The sequence below is a fragment of the Gordionus sp. m RMFG-2023 genome, chromosome 1 (genome assembly GCF_954871325.1).
Source record: "Gordionus sp. m RMFG-2023 chromosome 1, tfGorSpeb1-WG-v2, whole genome shotgun sequence".
NCBI lineage: Eukaryota > Metazoa > Nematomorpha > Gordioida > Chordodea > Parachordodidae > Gordionus > Gordionus sp. m RMFG-2023.
Genome location: NC_088775.1, coordinates 19,134,999 through 19,160,510, shown reverse-complemented (window position 1 = coordinate 19,160,510; position 25,512 = coordinate 19,134,999). Strand labels below are relative to the sequence as shown.

General features: G+C 28.0%; 1 protein-coding gene across 1 annotated transcript in view; it reads left to right on the top strand.

Annotated features, from left to right (window-relative positions):
• The window catches only part of LOC135922564 (uncharacterized), a 52,121-nt gene that overhangs the window by 5,788 nt on the left and 20,821 nt on the right, over positions 1-25,512 (top strand). The window contains exons 4-8 of the mRNA XM_065456967.1: positions 1,090-1,304; positions 20,610-20,700; positions 21,077-21,131; positions 21,220-21,545; positions 21,732-21,856. Of these exons, the coding sequence (XP_065313039.1) occupies positions 1,090-1,304; positions 20,610-20,700; positions 21,077-21,131; positions 21,220-21,545; positions 21,732-21,856 (812 nt within the window). The remainder of the gene's footprint in view (positions 1-1,089; positions 1,305-20,609; positions 20,701-21,076; positions 21,132-21,219; positions 21,546-21,731; positions 21,857-25,512) is intronic.

Below are 25,512 nucleotides of genomic sequence, written 5' to 3'. Positions count from 1 at the left end.
CCAGAGAGATTAATTACGGCTATAATGTTTAAGGAAGAAAACCCAACATCTTACAACTGAAAATAAATTTGCACGTTTGATTTGTGCTAAGAAACTTTTGGGTAAATTGAATCCAGGTTTGATTTATTTTATTTGGTTTATCGAAGAGCGATTTACTGTGACACCTGTTAATTTACAGAATGAAAGGCTTTATGTTACATTCGCCACAAAGAGAAGTCAGCGCTAATAGACTCTTCAGATTCTATTCAAACTTTTAAAAATGTGTCATGGTTTCGATTGGTGTTTCAAATTTTGGCAACACAACTCATTTTTATCGATCAAGGTGTTAAAAAAAGGGATCTTATTACAGAGATTATCTATAGACAACTTATTGCCAACAATAAAGGATTGTCTGGAGTATTTCCAATTTCACCAATACAATACACCCGCTCACCGTGCCTTTGAAATGCTAAATTTGCTAGAACGCAAGAAACCGGACTTCATTCCTCCATCGTTATGGCGTCCAAACAGCATTGACCTCAACAGAGTGGGTTATGATATTTGGGGTATTCTGTAGGAACGTGTGTTACCACAATTAATTCAAAGATGTTTACCACTTTAAGGCAGGGTTTTTAGAAGAATGGAAAGTTTGATCAAGCGATCATAAACAGTGCTATAGGAAAATGATGAAATCGTCTTCGCGCATGTGTACAAGCTAAAGGAGGTCACTCTGAAAATACTTTGATGTGATTTTTCGTAATGTTTATTATTTTTTATATTAAATCTAAACTTTAATAAATTGAAATGTGTTATTTATATTTATATTTTCTATTTATTTTTAAATATAGTTGCATATTTTGATCTTCTAAACTTATTATGAATAATTACAATTTTGCAGAATAGTTAGTTATTTTATACTCTATGAAACTTCGTAAAAAATATCTTAAAAACTGACGGAGTTATAATTAGGTGAAGGGTGTCATTTCATCGGACCACCCGATATAAGGGCCTTTATGTTCTCTGATAAATTCAAATAAAAGATACCTATCAACAATATTGATTTATACTAATTAACCCTAAATTCCATACCTTTTAAAAAAACATTCACAGAATCATTACCGAATTATAGTCCCGAACTAACTACTAAACGTGATAAACGTAATCCAAATCAAATTCTCGAGTACAAGTTAATTCCTAATCGTTTTTCAAACATCGAATGGGACCCTACGAAAAATAATATATGTGAAAATCTTATTTACTCGACATCTTCCAAGAGTAGTCTAGGCCTTTTATTAGAAAATGGTATTCCGATAACTACGAAATCGGTAAAAATTATTATCACATTTTTATTGGTCGTAAGCATCCCCCTGAAAAAATGTATATTTCTGGGTCAACAAAATATCTTGTAGCTGGGGGTTTCTTTTAGGCTCCAAAAATATGTTAGGTAACCTAGGCTCGTTTATTGTAGAAAATAATTTATTTTAAATGAGTGAATACAAAATCTAGCCATTTTAATATATTATTATTTATTATAAACTTAAAATTCATTAAACAAAAACATCTTCTATGTACCTAAAGTTAACAAATTCAGGGCTAAGCTTCATAGACCAGGTTTTTAGGAGATTTAAAAAAAACTTAAATCGTTTATAACGTGCCCTTTTTGAAGAAATTTTGCCAAATGTTCCAGCAGATGTTGGAAATTAATTCCGGTATAATCAGGTCCTTGAAAATAAAAAAATTGCGGTATTAATAAATTATTTATTTTAGAATTTTATCTTTACAATATATAAACAGAATCTATTTACTATATTATAATAATAAGAGATCTGAAAAAGTAGGCCCAGCTCGAATCCGGCTCGACCCCAACGGGCTTCGGGCCTATTTTTTAAAAAGAAATCGGTTTTGGTCTGTGCCGAGCCTAATATTTTTTTCGGGCCTGTACGGGTCGGGTTTTGGAAATTTTTTAATATATCTAAATTTATTAATTTTATGTTGAATTTTTAATGTAAAATAATAATATTTGATTTTATTTATAGAAACTAGACGCCATATAACATATATCATTTATTTTGAGAATTATAAAAATTAATTTCTATATTTAAATAAATTCTTTTTTTAAAAAAATTTGGGTTCGGGCCGGGCCGGCAAAACTTTTTAAAAAATATTTCGGGTTTGAAAAATTAGGCCCGATGCAGATTACTAATATTAATATTGTACGGGATTTAATTAATAAAGATACAAGAAGGGTGCATCCAAAGTAAAAAAATTTTTGAAACTTTCTTATATCTATTATTGAAATATACGAAATCAAGTTTGGAAATGTATAAATGTGAGAATTATTTTTTTGAGCGCATCAGTTTGATATATTTAAATTTAAAATGGAAATGTTCCTTTTTGAATTCATGCTTCTAAAAATTTAAACAATATTACTATTATAAAATTTAATTTTCAATTCGATTTTTTGATAGATGGCGCTAATTAAATATTATAATAATTTTGGAAATTAAAGTTGCAATTTTAATTATTTTAAATTAATTAAATATTTTGTTAAATATAGTGAGACCTATTACTTGTGACCGCTTAAAATATCCACACGAATTTTTATACTGTTTAAATTCATCACGAATTTTTATACCAATTTATTCAAATAAATTTTAAAAAGAACTTCAAAAAAAAAATACAATAATAATATATCATTAAAATAGTCTTTTGGACCCCAAAAACTCCTGGTATTCATACTCCCCCAGCCTCAACTATGGTATCAATGATGATCTTGTCCGCAGTACCTCCTGCGTATCTCTCTCCCCTTGTCCTTGTCTTTGCATTGGTTGCATCCATTAATGTTCTCTTGGGCACCATCTTCTTATATTTCCCGTAGATCCACACCCGTAGCACAAGGCTATCTCCCTAGCGTCTCTCCTCGATTCCATTCTAGTTCCTGCTCCTTCTATCTTCGAACTGCTGGTGTTGCTAGCGAATACTCTTGTGCCAGCGTTCGTTATTCACTCGCCAACGGCTCCATGTCCCGACTGATAATGGTTGTACCAAGTGCGTTCCCAGGTCAACATTAAGTAGAATTTAAACTATAACATCAAATTTATAGGACTCGTTAGCAATACTTGCAGTCTGAACCATAGGACGAGCAGGAGGCAGAACTCAATCGATGAGAAAGGCCAGGGATAGCCTTGTGATACGGATCTTGGTCTACGGGACATATCAGAAGATGGTGCCCAAGAGAACATTACGTGAGCCAAACAACGCAAGGACAAGAGCAAGAGGAGACAGACGCGCAGGAGATACCTCGGACACGATCACCGTCGATACCACAGTTTTCACTGAAATATTAATTTAACATGTTTACAAAACATATTTTTACCCATTTACTTTAAAAAAACTCAAAAAAGTTCAAAAATAACGATTATGACAATTATCATTTTTCCATAGTACACTTTCACTGAAATATTAATTTAATATGTTTACAAAACATATTTTTACCCATTTACTTTAAAAAATTTAAAAAAAGTTTAAAAATAACGATTATGACAATTGTCACTTTTCCATAGTACACTTTCACTGAAAAATTAATTTAATATGTTTACAAAACATATTTTTACCCATTTACTTTAAAAAATCTAAAAAAAGTTTAAAAATAACGATTATGGCAATTGTCACTTTTCCATAGTACACTTTCACTGAAATTTTAATTTAACATGTTTACAAAACATATTTTTACCCATTTACTTTAAAAAAACTTAAAAAAGTTCAAAATGAACGATTATGACAATTGTCACTTTTCCATAGTACACTTTCACTGAAATATTAATTTAACATGTTTACAAAACATATTTTTACTTACTTTAAAAAATCTAAAAAAAAGTTTAAAAATAACGATTATGACAATTGTCACTTTTCCATAGTACACTTTCACTGAAATATTAATTTAATATGTTTAAAACATATTTTTACCCATTTACTTTAAAAAATCTAAAAAAAAGTTTAAAAATAACGATTATGACAATTGTCACTTTTCCATAGTGCCCTTTCACTGAAATATTAATTTAACATGTTTACAAAACATATTTTTACCCATTTACTTTAAAAAATCTAAAAAAAGTTTAAAAATAACGATTATGACAATTGTCACTTACTTTTCCATAGTACGCTTTCAATGAAATATTAATTTATGATGTTTACAAAATATATTTTTACCAATTTACTTTAAAAAATCTAAAAAAAGTTCAAAAATAATGATTATGACAATTGTCACTTTTCCATAGTGCACTTTCACTGAAATATTAATTTAACATGTTTACAAAACATATTTTTACCCATTTACTTTGAAAAAACTCAAAAAAGTTCAAAAATAACGATTATGACAATTGTCACTTTTCTATAGTACACTTTCACTGAAATATTAATTTAACATATTTACAAAACATATTTATATCTATTTGCTTTAAAAAAACTCAAAAAAGTTAAAAAATTACGATTATGACATTTGTCACTATTACCTAAAAAATTATCTATCAAAAGATATATAATAGATAAAATTACGTAAAATTTAAATATATAATAATCATTTTTAAAATATATATTAAAAAATATTAATCAAAAAATTTAAAAAAATTTATTAAAAAAATATATTAAAAAATATCAATCAAAAAAATTTATTTAAAAAAATTTATTAAAAAACATCAATCAAAAAAATTTATTAAAAAAATTATATAACACAAATTAAAAAAAATAGCGATCAAAAGATATATCAAATATAAATTTTGTTGCGTTATTCCTTTATCTTATTTTTTGTTTTGTGCATTTGAACTTTTATTATTTTTGATATAATCTAATTTTATTTTATAAACGGCGTAACCTTACTTTTTTATATATTATTTTACTTTTTTGTATTTCGTTTTATATTCTAATTTATATATTAGAAAATGTATAAATACCTTTAACAAAAGAAAAAGAAGTTAGTTAATAAAATATATTTTTTATTTAATAAAGTTAATAAAACTTATTTATTATTCACCGGCACATATTCATGTTATTCTACATGGTGCCTCCAGTTTTGGCATAAGAAACTCGCCTTATGGAAATATTTAAAAATAAAATTTTTTTTTTCCCTTTGTAAATATGGTTAATAAAAAAAATTATAAAATGGTACAAACAATTCTATATAAGATGGATAAAAAAAAGGGTAAGTCATTTCAAAATTATTTTCATCAATTATGTTCGCCTTCAAACTAATTAATGTACCCCATCAAATCTCCATATACGATATTTTGTTTGAGTTAACCTATAATTCCGATGTCACCTTTTATAGGATAGACGGTACGGAGGACGTGTTGTTTGAATTTATGAACTTAAGAGATATGATTAATTGTTTCGAATTGTTAAATGGGAAACATTACATTTATGGTGACAATGATTTCATTGAATTAATCTGTATATTTACCAAAACATGAATAGCTATACCAAAAATTTGAATTGATAAAATAATAAATGTTATAATTGCTTATTTATGTGTCTTATTAATTAAATATGGAAATTAAACAAGAATTTACACATAAGATCCCTAAGTTAGTGGGTCCTCTTACTGAAATTTATTTAGACAGAATATTAAATTACTTTTCGACCAGTACATTATCGGACTCTATTAAAATTAATACTTTGCTTAATAATTTATCAGACGAAGTTTTTGATGACATTAAGGCAATTTGTTCTGATACCGATATTTTAGATCTTAAAATTGTGATTAAAAAGTTAACCTATCTTTTACCAGCGCTAAATTTAAATACTTTAATTAATAAATTTAATCTTCTTCAACAAAACTCATCAGAGAGTTTTATGCTGTGGTACATTAGAGTATCGAAACTTCATAAGAAATGTAATTTTTTGGACGATAGTAGATTAAAAGAGAAATTACGGACATCTACTTTAAACGATAAAATTAAATACAAATTCTCCAAAAATTTTGACCTTACATTGAATCAGATGGTGGAATTAGGGGTGAAACTGGACTCTAGTAATATTAAGTCTGAGGATAATGATATAAGTTATATAAATAATGATAAAAAGTCCGATAAAGATAAAAATTTTTGCAGTAGAAATGATAATAATTTTCGAAATAATTTTAGAAATAATTATGATAATAGATATAGAAATGGGAATTACAATAATAATTTTAGATACAATTATGGTAATAATAATTCGCGATACCACGATAATTATAACAATTATAACTATAACAATTATCGCTATAATAATAATAATCAATCGAATTTTGGTAGAAATAATACATGGTATGATTATAATCAAAGAAAACAAATCCAATACGGTGACGGAAATCGTAACAATTACCAGTATCAGAGAAAGTAATACAATATAACAACAACTCAAATAATTATAGAGGTAATGATAATATTCAGAGAAAGCAAATACAATATAATAACAACTCAAATAATTATAGAAGTGGCGACGAAAATAATAAAAAGCAAATACAATACAATAATGATTACAACATGAATATTGAAGAAATTATTGAAGAGAAAGTTGATTCTACAAAGAACAAAGATGATAATGATTTTAATGTCAACAATTTATCTGGTGACGTGATTAATGACAAAGATAACGCATTTATGACTACTGTAAAAGTGAACGATGTTGTTACTTGTATGCAAGTGGACACTGGATCCAAATACACTATCATACCTCATGGTCTGGCTAAAAAACTTGGTATTAGAGATCTTAAGAAATCTGAGCTACAACTCACTGCTTATGACGGGAATTTAATCAAAATCATAGGAACTACTCAAGTTAAAGTGACTTATGATGGTATGTCCAAATATTTACAAGCGGTAGTGGTTGAATCAAGTAAAAATGCTTTGTTGGGACGTACTGTGGATCAATGCTTTCAAAAATATTTTAAATAAATTTATAGCAAATATTGACACTAATTACGAAGATGAAATAAAAAAATTGATTAAAGAGTGTGAATCGAAATTAACTAATGGGCCAATCAACAAAGCAAGTGTCAAGTTACATTTAAGAAATGATGCCCAACCTAAAATTATACCGCCTAGACGTATTCCTTATTCAAAAATTAATCTTGTTAGTAATGAACTTAAAAAATGGATACATGATAAAATTATTGAGCCGGTGAATGATGTCCGATGGGCAAGTCCTGTTACCGCTGTCTATAAAGATAGATGGGAGCATTAGGCTTTGCGCTGATTTTAAGGATACTGTAAACCCAGCTCTAGAAGACTTTAGATACCCTCTACCACGAATTAATGATCTAATTGCTAAACTTTCGGAAGGAAAGAAATTTACGAAGATTGACTTTAAAAATGCTTTCTTACAGATTCCAATTGATAAAAGTTGCAGAAATATTTTAACCATATCTACGCATAAGGGATATTACCAATTTACTAGACTTCCTTTTGGGCTTAAGACCTCATCTGCAATTTTTCAACAGATTATGGATCAAATCTTCGGTGACATGGATGACGTTATATTTTATATTGATGATTTACTTATAACTGGAAAAAACGATGAAGCCCACCTAAACAACATAAAAAAGTGTTTGATAGAATATCATCGTTTGGGCTAATACCTAACTTTAATAAAAGTGTGTTCTTTAAAAACAAAGTGAGGTTCCTGGGTCATGATATTGACGCTAAGGGGATTCATGCTAATCACGACAAAATTGAAGCAATAATTAATATGCCAGAACCAAAATCAGCTGCTGAATTATCAACATTTCTGGGAATGGCTGGCTACTATAGAAAATTTTTGAACAATTTTGCGGAAATTGCCGATCCTCTTTATAAGATTGTCAATAAAGAAAAATGGGCTTGGAATCTAGAACACTCTAAAAGTTTTAATGATCTAAAGAAGTTAATTAGTCTTCCACCTGCTTTGACATATTTTAACCCTGAATTACCTATAGGGATAGCCACTGACGCATCAAAATGTGGTTTAGGAGCTGTACTATTTCATATTGAAAAAGATGGTAAAGAAAAACCTATAGCTTTCGCGTCGAGAACTTTATTAAAATCTGAAATGAATTATACCAATATTGAGCGTGAGGCTCTCGCTATAATGTTTGCCATAAAGAGATTTCAGGAATATTTAATCGGCACAAAATTTACAATTATTACTGACCATAAGCCTCTAGTTCACATCTTCACCAAGGGTCTTAAGGATAATAGCACCATGTCGTTAAGACTCCAGAAGTGGAATATTACATTAGGAGGATATGATTTTAATATAAAGTATAAAGCCGGTAAATATAATGTTGTTCCTGATTGCCTTTCAAGATTACCACAAGAATGTCGTGATGAAACTATTGAAAATGTAACCATTATAAATGAATATGAGGATTTACCTATTAACTTTGATCAAATTCGTGATGAAACTTTGAAAGATACGGAATTAAAACAAGTCATAAATGATATTAATAACAACAGACCTATAATGAATAATATTTATAAAAACATTGAATTGGAATTAAGTATAATTAAAGATTGTCTTTACAAAAGCAATAAAATCATAATTCCGTCTAATATGAGAAAAACTATACTACAGTCATTACATGAAGGTCACTTGGGAGCAGGAAAAATCAAATCCTTAGCCAAAGATTACATGTGGTGGCCTGGTATAAATAATGATATCGTTATGGAAGTGAAAAGTTGTGACGATTGTAATATATATCACGATAATCCTATAAAGATACAAAAACCATGGGTTTCGGCAACCAAACCGTTTGAAAGGATACATATAGATTATGCGGGTCCGTTTTTCACAAAAAATTGGTTGATAATAGTCGATGCCTACAGCAAATTTCCAATTATTATTCCTGTTAAAAATATTACGACTAATGTTACTTTAAAAGAAATCTTTAAAACTATTTCGCTATACGGAATACCTGAAACTATAGTTACTGATAACGGTACTAACTTTACGAGTAACGATTTTGAAAAATTTTGCAACAATTTTGGTATTAAACATGTGCTTACATCTGCTTATCACCAGCAATCCAATGGCCAGGTTGAACGCATGGTTAGAACGTTCAAAACACACATGAAAAGGAATATTAAAATAGACCCAGATATCGCACTTAGCAAATTTTTACTTAATTACAGAAATACGCGTAATGATACTACAGGAGTTACACCATCACAGAGAATGTTTAATCGAGATATTAGAATTAAATGGGACTTATTAAAACCGATGGAGGAAAAGAAGAATAAAATAAACGTTACTTTACCACGAAATAGAACTTTTAACGTAGGAGATTTTGTTTGGTATAAAATACAAGGTGATGATAAATGGTGCAAAGGTATAATCACACATAAAGAAAGTGATATGATGTTCCAAATTAAGACTGAGAAAGGTATTTTGAGGAGACATTTAGATCAAATAAGAATTAGAAACTGTTTTAACACAATTATTAACTATGACTCTAAGGATTCTTTTAAGGAGGGAAGTATGGACAAAAATATAAAAATTACTGATAATAACGATATAACACCTATCTCTAGACCTGTGCGAATAAAGAAAAAACCTGTTTATTTAAAAGACTATGTAACTTAAAATATAAAATAAATGTTAAATTGCATAAACTAAATTAAATATTAAAACGCTTATATTAAAACGCTAAAAATATAACAATCTTATTGATTTATCATTCTTCATTTATTCTTATGACGAACTATTATTTCTTATTCGCAACTTATTTATGATAATAACAATTTTGGAAAAATGATAATTAACAATTGAGTACTATCAAACAAGCTATGATTAATGGAGACAATTTACGATATGGATATCAAGCTTGCGATTTAAACAAACCACCGTGCAAAATCGATTTATACAAACCAACGATTGGACAAGCCAACGTTATGATGATTTGTGATACAACTTGATTACCAAAATTATAAACCACTTGAACAACAAACTCTCTATGACTTCTCCGATGAAATTATCAGAAGAGGGAGAATGTTGCGTTATTCCTTTATCTTATTTTTTGTTTTGTGCATTTGAACTTTTATTATTTTTGTTATAATCTAATTTTATTTTATAAACGGCGTAACCTTACTTTTTTATATATTATTTTACTTTTTTGTATTTCGTTTTATATTCTAATTTATATATTAGAAAATGTATAAATACTTTAACAAAAGAAAAAGAAGTTAGTTAATAAAATATATTTTTACTGACTCGAACCTCGCGCAACATCGTCACCATCCTAATTCTTCAAATTTAAAAAAATATATATATTAAAAAAAAATATCAATCAAAAAAATATATTAAAAAAAATCATATAAACACAAAAAATTAAAAATATAAAAAAAAATATCAATCAAAAAATATATTTAAAAAATCATATAACACAAAAAAAAATATCAATCAAAAATATATATTTATAAAAAAATTTATTAAAAAAACATATAACCCAAAAAATAAAAAAAATTAGCGATCAAAAAGAAAAATATCAATCAAAAAATATATTTAAAATTAAAATATTATATTAATCTTAAAAAATTATTAATAATAACGAAAAAATTATTAATAATATAATATTACAAAAATTACACATTGCCTGATTTAACCCGGCAATGTGCACATTGCCGAAATAACAAAATTACCCTGCCTACCACTACCTCACATTGCCGAATATTTCACATTGCCGCTAACATATATATATTTAATTGCCTTGAGATATACAAATAAATTTCACTTAACTTTATATACAATTGAGTTATTTAAGTATTTAAATATACAATTAAGTTACTTAAGTATTTAAATATACAATGGCGCATATGCAACATGCACCACCTCCAAAAAAAAAAATATTTATATAAAAAAAATTTAAATCTTGAAAAAAACACAACATGGTGCAATGGGGAAGGAAAGAACTCGTTTGGCATGCCAGAGGTAAGTTTTATAATGTTAAATGAGTAATAGGGTTAATATTTAATGTTACAATAATGGTTTCATTATTATCATAATACCCAATACTTACATTAAGATTAACAAGGATATAAACAATAATATATATATGGGGATAGTAGGAACTACAATTGGGAATAGGGAATTATAGTCATTATTTCAAGGAATTATATAAACAATAATATATATATGGGGATAGTAGGAACTACAATTGGGAATAGGAATTATAGTCATTATTTCCTTATATTGGAATATAATAAACAATAACAATTGGGAAGGGGGAATTATTGTCATTATTTCCTTTTTTTGGAATATAATAAACAATTACAATTGGGAAGGGAAGGGGAATTATTGTCATTATTTCCTTTTTCTTTTCTTTTTTTGAATATAATAAACAATTACAATTGGGAAGGGGAATTATTGTCATTATTTCCTTTTTTTGGAATATAATAAACAATTACAATTGGGAAGGGGAATTATTTTCAATATTAACAATGTAACTTATTAATCAAAATTATCACAACTAGGAAAGATAGAATATGTATGATGCTTTAATATTTATAACCAACAATATAAAAGTAAAAATATAATGCAATATATTCCTATTAATAATTTCTAATGTGATCAATATGAACAAAGAAAAACTTATCATCTACCTGAATTTCCCAAATGACGTTACTAATTCTCCCAATGACAATCCCCACACGCCATTCTTGATTGGAGCCCACTTTGACAAAAACAGAATTGCCAAATGTTAATTCTCTGAACTTTATTCTTTTAATTCTAGGTCGTATATCACAGTCACTGTCCTTCAAAAAACTCCATTTCCATCTTAGTTCCCTGCCGAATAATCTAAAAGCAGGTGAAGTTTTGGTTGTCGAATGAGTGGTATTGCGATAATTCAATAACACCTCTTCCAATAACCTATCATCCCAACTACCTAATTTATAAATCATATCCTTAGCTGAGCGTACCGCTCTTTCAGCCATACCATTTGAAGACGGATGGTATGCAGGAGTAAATATATGTGTTATACCCTTTTTTAATAGAAAATTTTTAAAATCATACGACCTAAAACCTGGTCCACTATCAGAAACCAACTCTATGGGGTAACCAAATTTAGAAAAAATATTATTTAATACCATAATCGTGGTATTAGTAGTAATATTTTTAACCTTGATAATCTCAAGCCATCGAGAGTACCCATCAATTATTACTAATCCATAATAATTCTTAATGGGTCCAAAAAAATCAATAAAAGTACGATATCAGGGTCTGCTCGGACCCACCCAATGATTATTTCTAACCCTTGGTAATTTTGGAGCATTTACCATACACATATTACACCTAAAAACCATTTCCTTGATGTCTCTTTTAACCCCGGGCCACCAAAAATATCTTTCCATAATATCAATCATCCTAGACAAACCTATATGTCCCTCATGAAGAACATTTAGAATCTCTTTTCTTAGCGATTGGGGAATAACAATCTGCTCATAAACAACAACTTACCTAGCTCCATATATACTTTAATCTATGTGAAATCTCCCGCTTCATTCAAAATAAATTGTTTAACTTTGATAAGTTCTAAATCTTCCACAGTCTCTCTTCTTATCATATCTAAATTATTCAAAATTCTCTGGTCATTTAAATCATTATCAATATTAAAAAAAACAAATAACATCTTCCTTTATTAACCTAGATAAACCATCAGCAATAATTTGATCTTTACCCCTCCTGTAATTAATGTCGAAATCAAACCCGGCTAAACAAAAAGCCCATTTCTGTAGCCTTGGCGACATATTGTAAAGTTTAACCGGATCTGTTCCAAACAAATTAACTATAAGTTTATGATCCGTAAAAATTTTAAAATTCCTCCCTACTACATATTCCCTCCATTTCTTAACAGCCACAACAATCGACAATCCTTCTTTCTCAATAATCGAATATCTTTTCTCAGCACCCGTCCATGCTTTTGACATAAACTCAATCGGCCTTTCAAGACCATCCTCTTCAACATGAAATAAAACAGCACCCATACCTTTATTAGAAGCATCAGTAGAAATAAATAAATTTTTACTTCTGTCATAATGTGCAAGAATTGGTGCATTGCACAATCTTTCTCTAATCTCATCAAAACTAGTTTTTTCATTAATTCCCTAATAAAAAATTTTACCCTTTTTAAGCAATTCATATAAATTAGATGCCAATTTAGAAAAACCTTCTATGAACCTTGAATAATAATTCATCAGACCCAACCACGAATGCAATTCTTCCTTACTATTAGGTTCAGTCATAGTACCTATCGGATCAATCTTTTCTTTAATTGGTTGTATACCTTTGTCACTTATCAAATAACCTAAATACTTTACTCTCTTTGCAAAATTCACTTTTTTTTATATTTCCAATCAAACCAAAATCCATCATTCTTTGAAATACCTTTTTCAATATATTAAAATGATCTTCCTTATCCTTACCAAAAATTAATAAATCATCTAAATAATACATAACCCCGTTAATGTCAGCAAAAATTTCATCCATCGTCTTTTGGAAATAAGCAGTCGACACTGTAAGTCCAAAAGATAATCTATTAAATTGAAAAAGACCTTTATGTGTTGAAACGGTTAAAAATTTGGAAGTTTCTTTAGAAATAGGTATTTGCAAATAAGCTAAGGAAAAGTCTATTTTTGAAAATAATCTGCCTTTTCCGACGCAATAATGTCACTTATCCTTGGCAGCGGATATTCAAACCTTTCTAACTGTGGATTAACAGTGACCCTAAAGTCAGCACAAACTCTCAAAGCATTATCCTTCTTTTTAACCAAAACTAATGGTGTCGCCCATTGGGAAAATATAACAGGGGTTATTATGCCCTGTTGAAACCATTGTTTTAGAATGTTATCTAACTCTTCTTCTAATTCAAACGGTACTCTCCTGGCCTTCAAAAATCTTGGTTTAAAATTATCTTTTAACAAAATATTTATTTTTAAATGTTTTACTTTGCCTATTTTATTATTAAAAACACAATCAAACCTTTTAACTAACTTATTAATATCATAATTAAAATCATAACAATTTTCTATAATAAACATTGACTGCATAACCAAATTCCCTCTATCAAATCTGTCATTATTTTTACAAGGATTGTTAAAAGTTACAAAATTTACTCTATCTCCTAACTCTTTAGTATTAAAATCAAAATTGAATCTAATCAAATCAAATTCTTTGATCCAATCTAGACCACATAAAGGTGGTCCCTCCCCTTCCAAAACATAAAAATCTAAATATTTAATCGTATTTAGAAATTTGACCTTACAATTAATAACTTTACCAATGACTGTGATAGTCTACCCTTCATAAGAGAATAATTTCTTCGAACAACTCTTCAACTCCACATCTTCATCCTTCGCAAGCTTTTCAAACTCTTTCATGGGCAATGATGACACCGGAGAACCAGTATCTATCATAAAAGAAAAATTATAATTATTAACTTGAAGGTCAATCATAATATCATTAATAAAATTAATTTTATTTCTTGGCCTTAAATTATAAGGGGTTTGTATCATCTCCGTCTTTTTGAAATTGTTGTAATTGCTGTTGTTGTTGCTGCTGTTGTTGTTGTAGTTGTTGTTGGTGTTGGCCTTAAAAGTCTGCTTGTTCTCTTTCCAAGTCGAATAGCCTTGCCAATCGGTTCTATCCTCTCTTCTCCAAGAATCTTTTTCTACAATTGTTTTATTATTATTAATCTCCAACGATTGAAATTTGACAACAATGTCTTCTATAATATTAATCTCTGTAGTATCTTCTATCAACCTTGTTTTTTGCTTTTCATTACGACAATTCAACATAAAATGCACCGACAAAAATTCAGGATTGAGCCCCGAACCATACCCTTTCATTCTATCGAAATACTCTCTGGAAGACTCAAGTCTGTCCGGTTTTGTATTGAACAACTCCAAAATACGCGTGATTTTGTTCTTTTCAACTTTCTTTTGTATTAAATCTTTCATTTGTTGATATGATAAATTATCAATGTTATCCATGATACTCACAGCCATCTCTTTATCCAATGTTTCGAATAGTTTATATTTTTTTGTAGCTTCATCTACAATATTCTCCGCAAGAAATTTTAGATCCAAAGTCTTCAATAATACCTTGATCTTTACATCATCCCCCTATCCTCCACCATAATGAATAAAATTAAGAAACGAATATAATAAATTGTGATGATTGTATAGAATAAGTTACGGAGGAATTCAAAAGATTAAATTATAATCTTGAAGATTAAAATTTGGAACGATTATTATTCAAGTAATTTACAATATATTTTTTATGTATTAAAAAAATAAAACACAACATATTTAAGTATTAAATATACAATTGAGTTACTTAAGTATTTAAATATACAATGGCGCATATGCAACAAAAAGTGATTTCTTTTTTCCAATTTTTTAAAAGGTGTTGATCTATGTTTTTCGATAATTAACACAAAATTTGTGAACTAATGGATATTTTAATAAATTTTTAACAACACAATTAAACGAATTACTGTTTTTAAAAATGGCGATCAACTTCAAATATCCCTTTCTCCTTTTTTAATTTAAAAAAATAGGAGTAATGATGTATGGCATCATGGGTTATTGATTTTTTTAATGTGTTTTTATAACATTAGATTAAATCTTAAATTATCCTTATGTACAAAAAAAATATTCGTTATTTTCGCGTGTGTAACTCAGATGCTAGAGACATACCTTGATTGGGGAAGCACAGAAAGCTTCAATTCGACCTTGATTCGAATCCAGGTTATTTACTAGTAGATATACGTCAGGTTATTCTTTTTAATTAAGCATCCATCTGTTAATATCATAGTAAAAATGGATGTTATTGTATTTTATAATATTTTGACGTTGTTTAACAAATTGTTATTTGTTAACTGATGTTGGATACCTGTAAAATCAAAAAAAATCATGCCCAATCCATCTGCGGCTTGGTGGTAAATTTTCTTTAAATCGGTCCGTGTCTTATTGCGACCTGCGGCCCATATTTTTAAAGAGGTTTATAAAAGAATAAAAACTATTTATTTTATTCTTTATTTTAATGTAGTGCATTAATTAAAATATTCAGCTATAGCTTTGATAATTTAATAATTTTATTCTAAATATTAAAAAAAGTATTATAAGAAAATGAATATAGTAAATATTTCCCGCCATCCAATATTTTAAAAATCTGTTTTAAATTCATTTTATGATTGTGATATTCAAACAGGCAAGCGAGAAAGATAGAAAGGAAATATAACATTAATATTTTAGGGCCACTGATCGAACCTATTTTTATTGCTGATATTAACCACTTCGGGACTCTTACTGACGTCCTATATAGTTATTCAAAAAATATGCAGCTACTCCAACACATTTTTTTATACGTAAAATTTTAACATCATACAATTTTATATTTAGTTCCAGGCTGTGTCCTAGGTCGGCTTAATACTTAATAGCTGGCTATTTAGCCGTCTTTTAAGTATCGGCTAAATACCCGCCAAAAAACAAGAGTAAAAATTTTAAAAAAACAAAAAAATATATATCCAAAAAACAAAAAAAACGAGAATAAAATACGAAAAATAACAATGCACCAAATACTTAAAATAAACATAGAGTGTCCTCGATCAAATATTTAGCCTAATCTAAAAAGCAATTAAGTATCCAAATTAAGCCGACCTAGGACATAGCTTCCAATCTTTATATTTTTATTAAATTAAGGTAATAAACGAAATATTTATCATATTGCAATGATTTTTTCATTATATTTATTTTAAAAATAATCAATTTCTTTCTCTAATATATAATTTTTCTAACATAGTAAAAATATTATTCATCTTTTTAAATAATTTTTTAAAGAAAAATTACGTGGGAAAAATGATTCCCTTGCTTCCCTGCCTGGACCCTTCTTCACTGGACCATGATTAATTTTGGTGAAACTAATCGACATCTTTCTATATATATTTAATATTAAAAATTAATATAACCGACGGACTGGCCAGCCATCATTATCAGAATAATTTTACCGACTAGTATCTATTAATTATTATTATCTATCAGAACCTAAACCTGCACTTGGTCTTGGCTAAAAATGCTTTCACGGTTAGTCTTTCACGGTTACCCGTTTACGACAATGTTTTAACTGTAATACATTCGCTCTAATACATTAGCAATCATAATTTTCCGGTTCTTGGTAATAATTTTGAGATAGCAGGAATGCTATGGCGGTAATAATTCGTGGAATCATTATCGTGTGAGCAAAGGCTTCCAAGTAATGACGTGATAAAAAACAAGGGTTAAAGATTTAATATTAATTTAATTATTAAAAGAATATTTAATTATTTTTTTTAGTATAGTGTATATTAAATCCTCAAAAAATAAATTACAGGCATATATTTAAACCATTGAATTATTATACTATCTTATCTTATCTCGTGGTTTTCTATCATTTAAAAAAAATGAATATAGTATATTATAATCTTAAAAACTAATAAAATGCTAGGATATTTTCGCAGTGAATATAAAAAATATATTTATAGATATCTAATTAACAAAAGAATAAGAATTAGCAACCTCGCTGGGCTATGACAAACATACCCGGCACGTGTATTTTTTGGACACTATCTACTGGCACACCTGAATTTTCTTTAAAATTCTCCGTTCTAATAATACTTACAACAATACCATAAGGATTCTATAACAATTTTGATATAAAACAAATAAAAAAATTACGATTGGCCTAGAAATAATGATGAGAAAATTCAAATTTATGGAACTCTAGATTTAATATAATAGCACCATATAAAATAATGTTATGTGAGGAAATTATAAATAATTGTAGCTAAAATTTACTTTTATTATTTTAATTACAATGGCAAAAGTATGAGTATCCAAACCTTTTTTTCCTGTTAACTATATAATCTCAGCAAACAAATTCATATTTCTTCGAAAAAATAAATAATTTTCACATACCTCTATCTCCATAGCCTATAAAAGTGCTAACATCAAAAAAAATACCTAAGAAATGACGAGTGAGTTTGAACTCACATCAGATCATTTCCTGTGATTAAATTTACAAAAGGAATGCAACTAATAAAGATTATCTACAACACCTGAATTTAAAGATTATATGTGAAAATGGATTTAAATAATTGTAAATAAAAAATATATACTATCCGTTTTATTATATGCTTACCGGGATAAATTCAAATACGATTTTAATTCAGGGTTTAATAATTCCAAAGGATAAGTAACATCTGTGAGTAGTATATAATGAAACAAACAGATAATGACATTACAGTTAATATAAAAACAGGGAGAGAATAAAATTCCTCAAGGAAGCAAGGAAATGTCCATGGAATGAATATGACAAATAGGTCGTCGTGATATGTTTCATCTAAATGTTTTGGCACTGCCAAATTTAAACGTATATTTAATGAATGAAATTAAGCATTTATATTCTAATAGCACATTGTATTAGCAAAGAGGATATTGTGCCATATGGTCGAAAAAGATATCAGAACATAGAGTAGAAATAATATCACCTCTGCTTTAATAAAGATTATAAAATAGATTTCAAGATATTCCTTATATGATAGAAATTATTTTAAGATCAGATTCGTGTGTTCAACAAAATAGAAACTTTATAATATTTATATTTACCGCTCCTTTAAAAAAATTTTTTACTATCCTTTAGACTTAGTGCAATTATTACCAATTATCAATAGATCAAATTAAGGTTTATCATCTAATTGAAGATTTTCGTGAAGCAAAAAAATTTCTCAAAATTTTAACCTCAAGATTCCGGTATCAATCAAGCAGATGCTGAGAATTCAATTTTATTTTATAAAAACGGTTGATATGAGATGTTCTCAAACCACTTTATATATAAGTTCAAGATCCTGGCATTAATCAAGCAGATACTGTATGACCATGAGAATCCAAAATCTTATATTATAAAACTAATTATCAAGATTAGATGTTCTTAGGCAATTTATAAATAATTCAGACCCAAGAATGAAAAAGGTAAAATAATGAAGAATCCAATACTACCAGAGATGATTCAGAGAATTTCACCTCATACAAATTGCTTGTTAAGAGAAAAGGTTGAAGACTTTTAGTCTAGAAATTGATCAAATTTGTATTAATTCTTAGAAATTTTTTTTATATTAAAATATTGATCAAGGATTGTTCTATATTTTTATTTATTTTATTTTATTTTAATTTTTTTTAAATTTATGAATAAAATTGAGCAAAGGATAATATTTTATAAAAAATATTGGTTTTTATAATTTAGATTAAATCCGTATTTTAATAAATAATTTGTTAGAAATTTTTTATACATCAAAGGTGTTCAACATTACAATATATTCCAATGATATTTATCTTTAAATAGGGTTAATAGAATTTTAAAAATAACCAGTTGAAATAAATTTATAGAACAATTTTAAGAAAAGATGCTGACGATGTGGACATAAAATGCAAAATAACGAATTTTCAATGTACTAAGTTTGAAAAAAATTCCAGAGATTCCCTTTTACATATAAATCAAATTAAGGATCATATGAAAAGAAAGATCACTTTTTAGCATTTCTATTGTTGGGATTGATATTCTTGACTTATATTTATGTATTTTGCGAAAAATATCAATTTTTTCAAAAAGTGGATATAGAATACTGCAATTCTATACCGATTAACTAAATTGTACAAATTTAAATATGGGGCTATAAAAAGTATACCTGAAACAAATTATGATAAATCTTTACAAAAATTATTAGAAAATTTATGAATTCAGTACCGGACGGTCCAGTCTGGTCTAGGATTAAGTGGACCTGAAAATTTCTTCATTTTTCACTAGTTATAAAATTATATTGAAAATGAATAACTTTAAAATTTTAATTTTAATAAGTTTTACTTTTTAAATATAAAAATACAATTGGCAAAGATTCATAATCTAACTTATAAATATTTAGTCATATGTCTTAACTATTCATTTTCCACAAGAATGCTAAACGTAATTTATTTTTTTCCGGTTATTATAAATTATAATGTATATATATAAGTATTGAAATGTAATGTATATCGTGTTTGAACAAGAATAATATATAAAAATAAATATATTTTTTAAAAGAAAGAAATTTAACCATTTATTTTATGTATATCATTAACCTTTTTTTTTGACTAAGGTAAATGTTATAATTATTTTTTATGAGTATAATACATTTTATTTAATAAAAATAAGAGTAATCAAATTTTCTTCATGGAAAATCATATATTATAATATTTATATTTAAAAATCAAAATTTTGTCTTGAATTGTTAGTTCTTTATTTTATAATAATCGATTACGTATATACCTAAGAAGAAAGAAAAAATGATTGATTCGTTAGAGCAATTTTAATTAATTTAATCTTATCTTTATAATACTGTATACCTAACCTATCACGTAATTTTAACATTAGTTAGGTTGAATTAATATAGAATCTAAAATTTGAATAAAAATAAAAATAAATAACATTACTTATGATGCCGCAAAAAAAATGTTTAAAAATAACCAAATCGTAAAAAATTGGCAAAAATTTGAAGGAAAAAATATCAAATAAAATTTTCTTTGTTTTATTTCAAATCATTCTTTTTAAAGAGTTTAAAAAGGGATAAACAAAGAGATTGGTACAAAAGTATTTTCAAACACTTGAATCCTACGGCTGCTGGAAAAGATTCAAACATGCAAGGTAATATGCACATAGATTTTTCTTAAAATTCTATATATTTTTTGGCCTACTTAATAGCATTGGCATTTTTGGAGGTCCGGGGCTAGAATATATTTGGTAACCCTTAAAACCCTCCAATTTACCTAAGGTAGATATATTAATGGGATTTGTGAATAAGCAGCTCATTTGAAATAGGTAATAAAGTATAATTTATTTAATATTTATACAATTAAAATTCACTTTTAAATTATTAAGAAACAAAATTTGGCAGTTTTTTAAATGTCGAATTTTCCCATGTCCGTTTTCCTTTCCCGCTCACGGACTTGTCCATAATTTAAATATATATATACAGTTTTAAATAATTTATATCAACCCTTTACAAACAAAACAATTATAGAGGAGAAATATTTTAGTGAAGGTGAATATATGCATAAAAGACGCTCAGATAACAGGTGAAATATATATAATGAGATTATATACTATCAATGTTCTAATTTTATCCATTATTAAATTCGCGTTTACTTTTTACTTTAAAAAAAGGAGAAGCAAATTATTCGACAAGTCTCGAAATTATTACAATCATACCAGATACCCAAACTTGGGTATTTATAATGGCTATGAAACTAGAAGTTCCAAAAATTTGCATTACAATAATAATGAGCTGGATGCTTTGAATGCTAAGTCTAATTTTAGATATCAACATATACCAGCTGAATATGATGACGATTATATTGATAGCGATAAATATTATGAATGCATTAACAGATACAAAAATAAAGGTGATTCTGAAAATTATTCATGTAACCCTTATCAAAAAGAGGAGTCATTTGTCTTAGATCACAATAATAATAGAATATACAATAAAGGTATGAGATTAAAGTATGAAATTAATATAATATGATTCAATTTTTTTTATTTTACTCAACGACTCGTTCGTTTAATTTACAAATAACGTATATCAGAAATATAAAATTTTGAATAGCATTTTAGTTATTATAATAATATCTGTTTATTATAAAACCTTATAATTTGGAATTATGTTGTCACTGAAGATAAAATCAATATGAGTTACAAGAATGAAAACTCTAAAATATCATGTAAATACGATTCGCCCCAAATAAATATCAAGACGAAAAACAGGAAATCAGTGGACCCCCAAAATAACCGTTATTTTGAGGTTTCTAATTATATTTTTAAAAATAATTACATTTTGAAATTACATATATGAAAAATTAATTCTGCTTTATGATTTCAATTGGTTTATACTAAGTAGTGTAGTTACATGTTTGGAAGCGCTATAATTTTAAAAGGGGTATTGTTAAGATAAATATTAATTATAACAAGTATGTAAAGTAATTTTGTGTAATCATTTATTCCACATAACGAAAATATGTTATCGCTGTCAATCATAAAAACTGATAATCATCATAATATAATCCAAATATAATGTAATATAAAATGTATGAACTTATAATAATATCTTATATAGCATTTATCACATTTCCCCACACTTAAGATTTTAAAACTCCTCAACCAGATGATATGTAGGCTTCCTCGATCGTTGTCATTTCCGCCTCATTGTTGTTTCTAATTCTTGAGGTAATGAAAACATATCCTGTGAACCCGAATTTACATCACTCTTTTCCGTTAGCCGTTATCTCTCTCTATAGGGTTCTTCACCATTTTCCAAATTCTCAATTATTTCCTATTCCAAATTTTCTTCATTTTCATCGTCTCTCCCTGACTTCTCCATTTCTTTTGCTACATCCCGTTTTCGCAGTTGATCAGCATGCTTTCATATCATTCTATCTTTACTTTCTACCAAATAGGAATATCTACCAGTTCTGGATTTTATAATTCCTTCTCTCAAACCTGAATTGATTAAATATGTACCAATACAGGTTGTGAAACCTCAAATTCCCTCATTTGAATATATTCAATGCGCTGTGTTTTGTCGCATATTAAATCGTTCTATCTAATCTTTAACATATGAATGTAACCAATCTAATTCAGTTTTTAGATTGCGCCCCAACATTAATTTTACCGGTGCACGCTCATTCTGTATGCTATCAAAACTTCTCCCATAGCTTCCTCTGGCTCCTTAATATCTTTTCTAGTGTTAAAAATCGATTCTTAAGTGTTCATATTGTTCTTTCAGCTAACCCATTCGTTTTGGGATGGTAAGGTGTTGAATGTATTAATTCAATATTTTTCTCTAAATGGAATCTTCAAAATTCTTAAGAAATAAACTGAGGGCCATTATCTGATACAATTTGTCTTGGTTCCTTATCGCTCTGTTGTGGACGTGGTCTCTCTCATCAACTCGACCTCAACCTATTTAGAATGTGCATCAACTAACCATGAATACGAATCGATCAACTCGACCTCAACCTATTTAGAATGTGCATCAACTAACCATGAATACGAATCGATAGGTCCCGCTCTAGCTGAATGCGTTTTCCACGAATGTAAAGGAACCTCTATTATATTCTACCGATTACTTTGACATGGCATTCATTGACGAACATGTTTTTCAATGTCTTTATCGCGATTAGGACACCAACAATACATTCTAAAATCGATTTTATATCATTTATTCATGGATGCCCCATGTGTATAATATTTAATATTGATTTTCTCAACACGGTTGATATTACCAACTTTTCATTCCATTCAATGACATCACGATCTACTGGCAATTCCTCCTGACGATTATTAAGACAAACTAACTCTGCATCATTTTTCACATCAAACCCCAACCATCCTCGCTCAATGTTTTAAATTACTTTATTTGGCAATCTTTCATAGTTTCTTTCTGGAGTTCATCTTGACCAAGATTTATATCTAGCAAATTTATAGCTCTAATTTTTAATGCATGTTTCTGGTTGTAATTTCACTCCATACTTGCTACTGACAGTCTAGATACTGTATCAGCCATTATGTTTTCTTTTACTGGACGATATTCAATTTCAAAATCATATGCCAAAATTTTCCATGCCCAGCGCGTTAATCGACTTTTGGATATTTTTGGTAGTTCCCATTTTTCACCATATAATTTTTCCAAAGGTTTGTGATCTGTTCACAATATTTTCGTCCAAAAATGAAAGTATCAAATTTTTCCATTCCAAACAAAAGTGCTCGTACCTCTTTTTCTATTGATAATTTTTCTCTGACTCTCAAGCAAATGCGATATGTCTCTAAAACCCAACTACGTAAAGTACGTCACATTCCAATATGATTGGCAAGTTTGACGAATGAGGAATTAAAGTTTTATCTTTTGACAAAAGCTGCTTTACTTTATTAAATACATCTTGTTCCCTGTCAGACCAACCCCAGGAACTTTTAATACTTGTTAATTTATGCAGTGGAGCCGCTATACCATGTTAATGTGGTAAAAATCTCTCGTGATAATTCACAAGTCTTAAAAAAAGATCGCAATTGGTGTATATTCTTAGGATTTGGGTATCCTTCGAATAGCATTTATTTTTCCTTCGCTTGGGTGCATGCCATTTTCATCTGCTACAGATCCTAGAAAAGAAACTGATTCTTTTAAAAAACGTATTTTCGTCCATTTTGCCTTCATACCAACCTGTTTTAATTTCATTAATACTTTCACATTGTTCAAATGTTCTACATCATTTTTTCCCATTATGATAAAATCGTCCAGGTATATTCCTGTCATTTGGCAGTCCTGTAATAGATTCTCCATTGGAAAATAGTCGGCGCAGTAGAAAGGCATATATTGATATTGAAAATACCCAATAGGGTTGATATAGTTAGGTACCTTTGAGCTCTCTTTTATTTGTAGCTGCAAATAATCATCTTATAAATCTATGACAGTAAATTTCAACCCCCCTTGTAATTTGGCCTGTAGATCATCAACAGTTGGTATTATATGGTAATCATATAAGATAAATGGGTTTAATGTAACGTTAAAATCAGCACAAATCCTGATTTCTCCATTTGTTTTGCGCACGTTTACTGTTGGAGTAGCCCACATTATACGCGTTTTTGTTGGGGAAATCTCCTTCAATATTCCTGATTTAATCAATCTATCGAGTTCCATTTTCAATTGGTTTTCGTAATAGAAAAGGTAATCTACGTGCTGGATATGATTTCGGCCTTGCTGCCCCACTTAACTTCAAAATCATTAACTAGTCCTGACTTATCATCGAAAACACTGACAAATTCTGTAGTCATGATAGCAATCTTTACTTGTTATAGGGGAGACCGGGGATATAATGAACGCGGGGTTATAGCGAGATGTGATTTTGTTTTAAAAGGGATAATTTTTTTACCAAAACTATATAATTATATAATGCATATGCGGCTATAATTTTTGTTTCTATCGGACAGCTTGAATAATTTTTATAATGCATTATATAATTCATACCTGCATAACTTTATAAACCTTTACTATTTTTCAAAAATAAAGATTAATATACATTTTTTTACCACCCAAAAATCATCTTATATAAAAGAAGAAATCCTATTTTATAGAATATCAATTTACCCGAACAAAATTGATATTATAAATACTTCAAAATATTATCTTAATTAATTTTAATCCTTTATTTTATTTGCAAAGGTTGTGAATAATGTTCCCATTTTTTGGTTATAAATGATTTTATATATTACTTTTATGCTTTAACATAAAATATGTTCTAATAAAAAAAAACTTTTGGAAAATTAAGCAGAGCTTATAATACCCCGATCAAAGGCTCGTTCGTCCCGGGGTAGGGTTCACTCGTTCCCAAAAAAAAAATTCCAGAAAAAATAAAATTTTGAAAAAAGTATTAGATATATGGATTTTTAAATTTAAACCAAACTAAT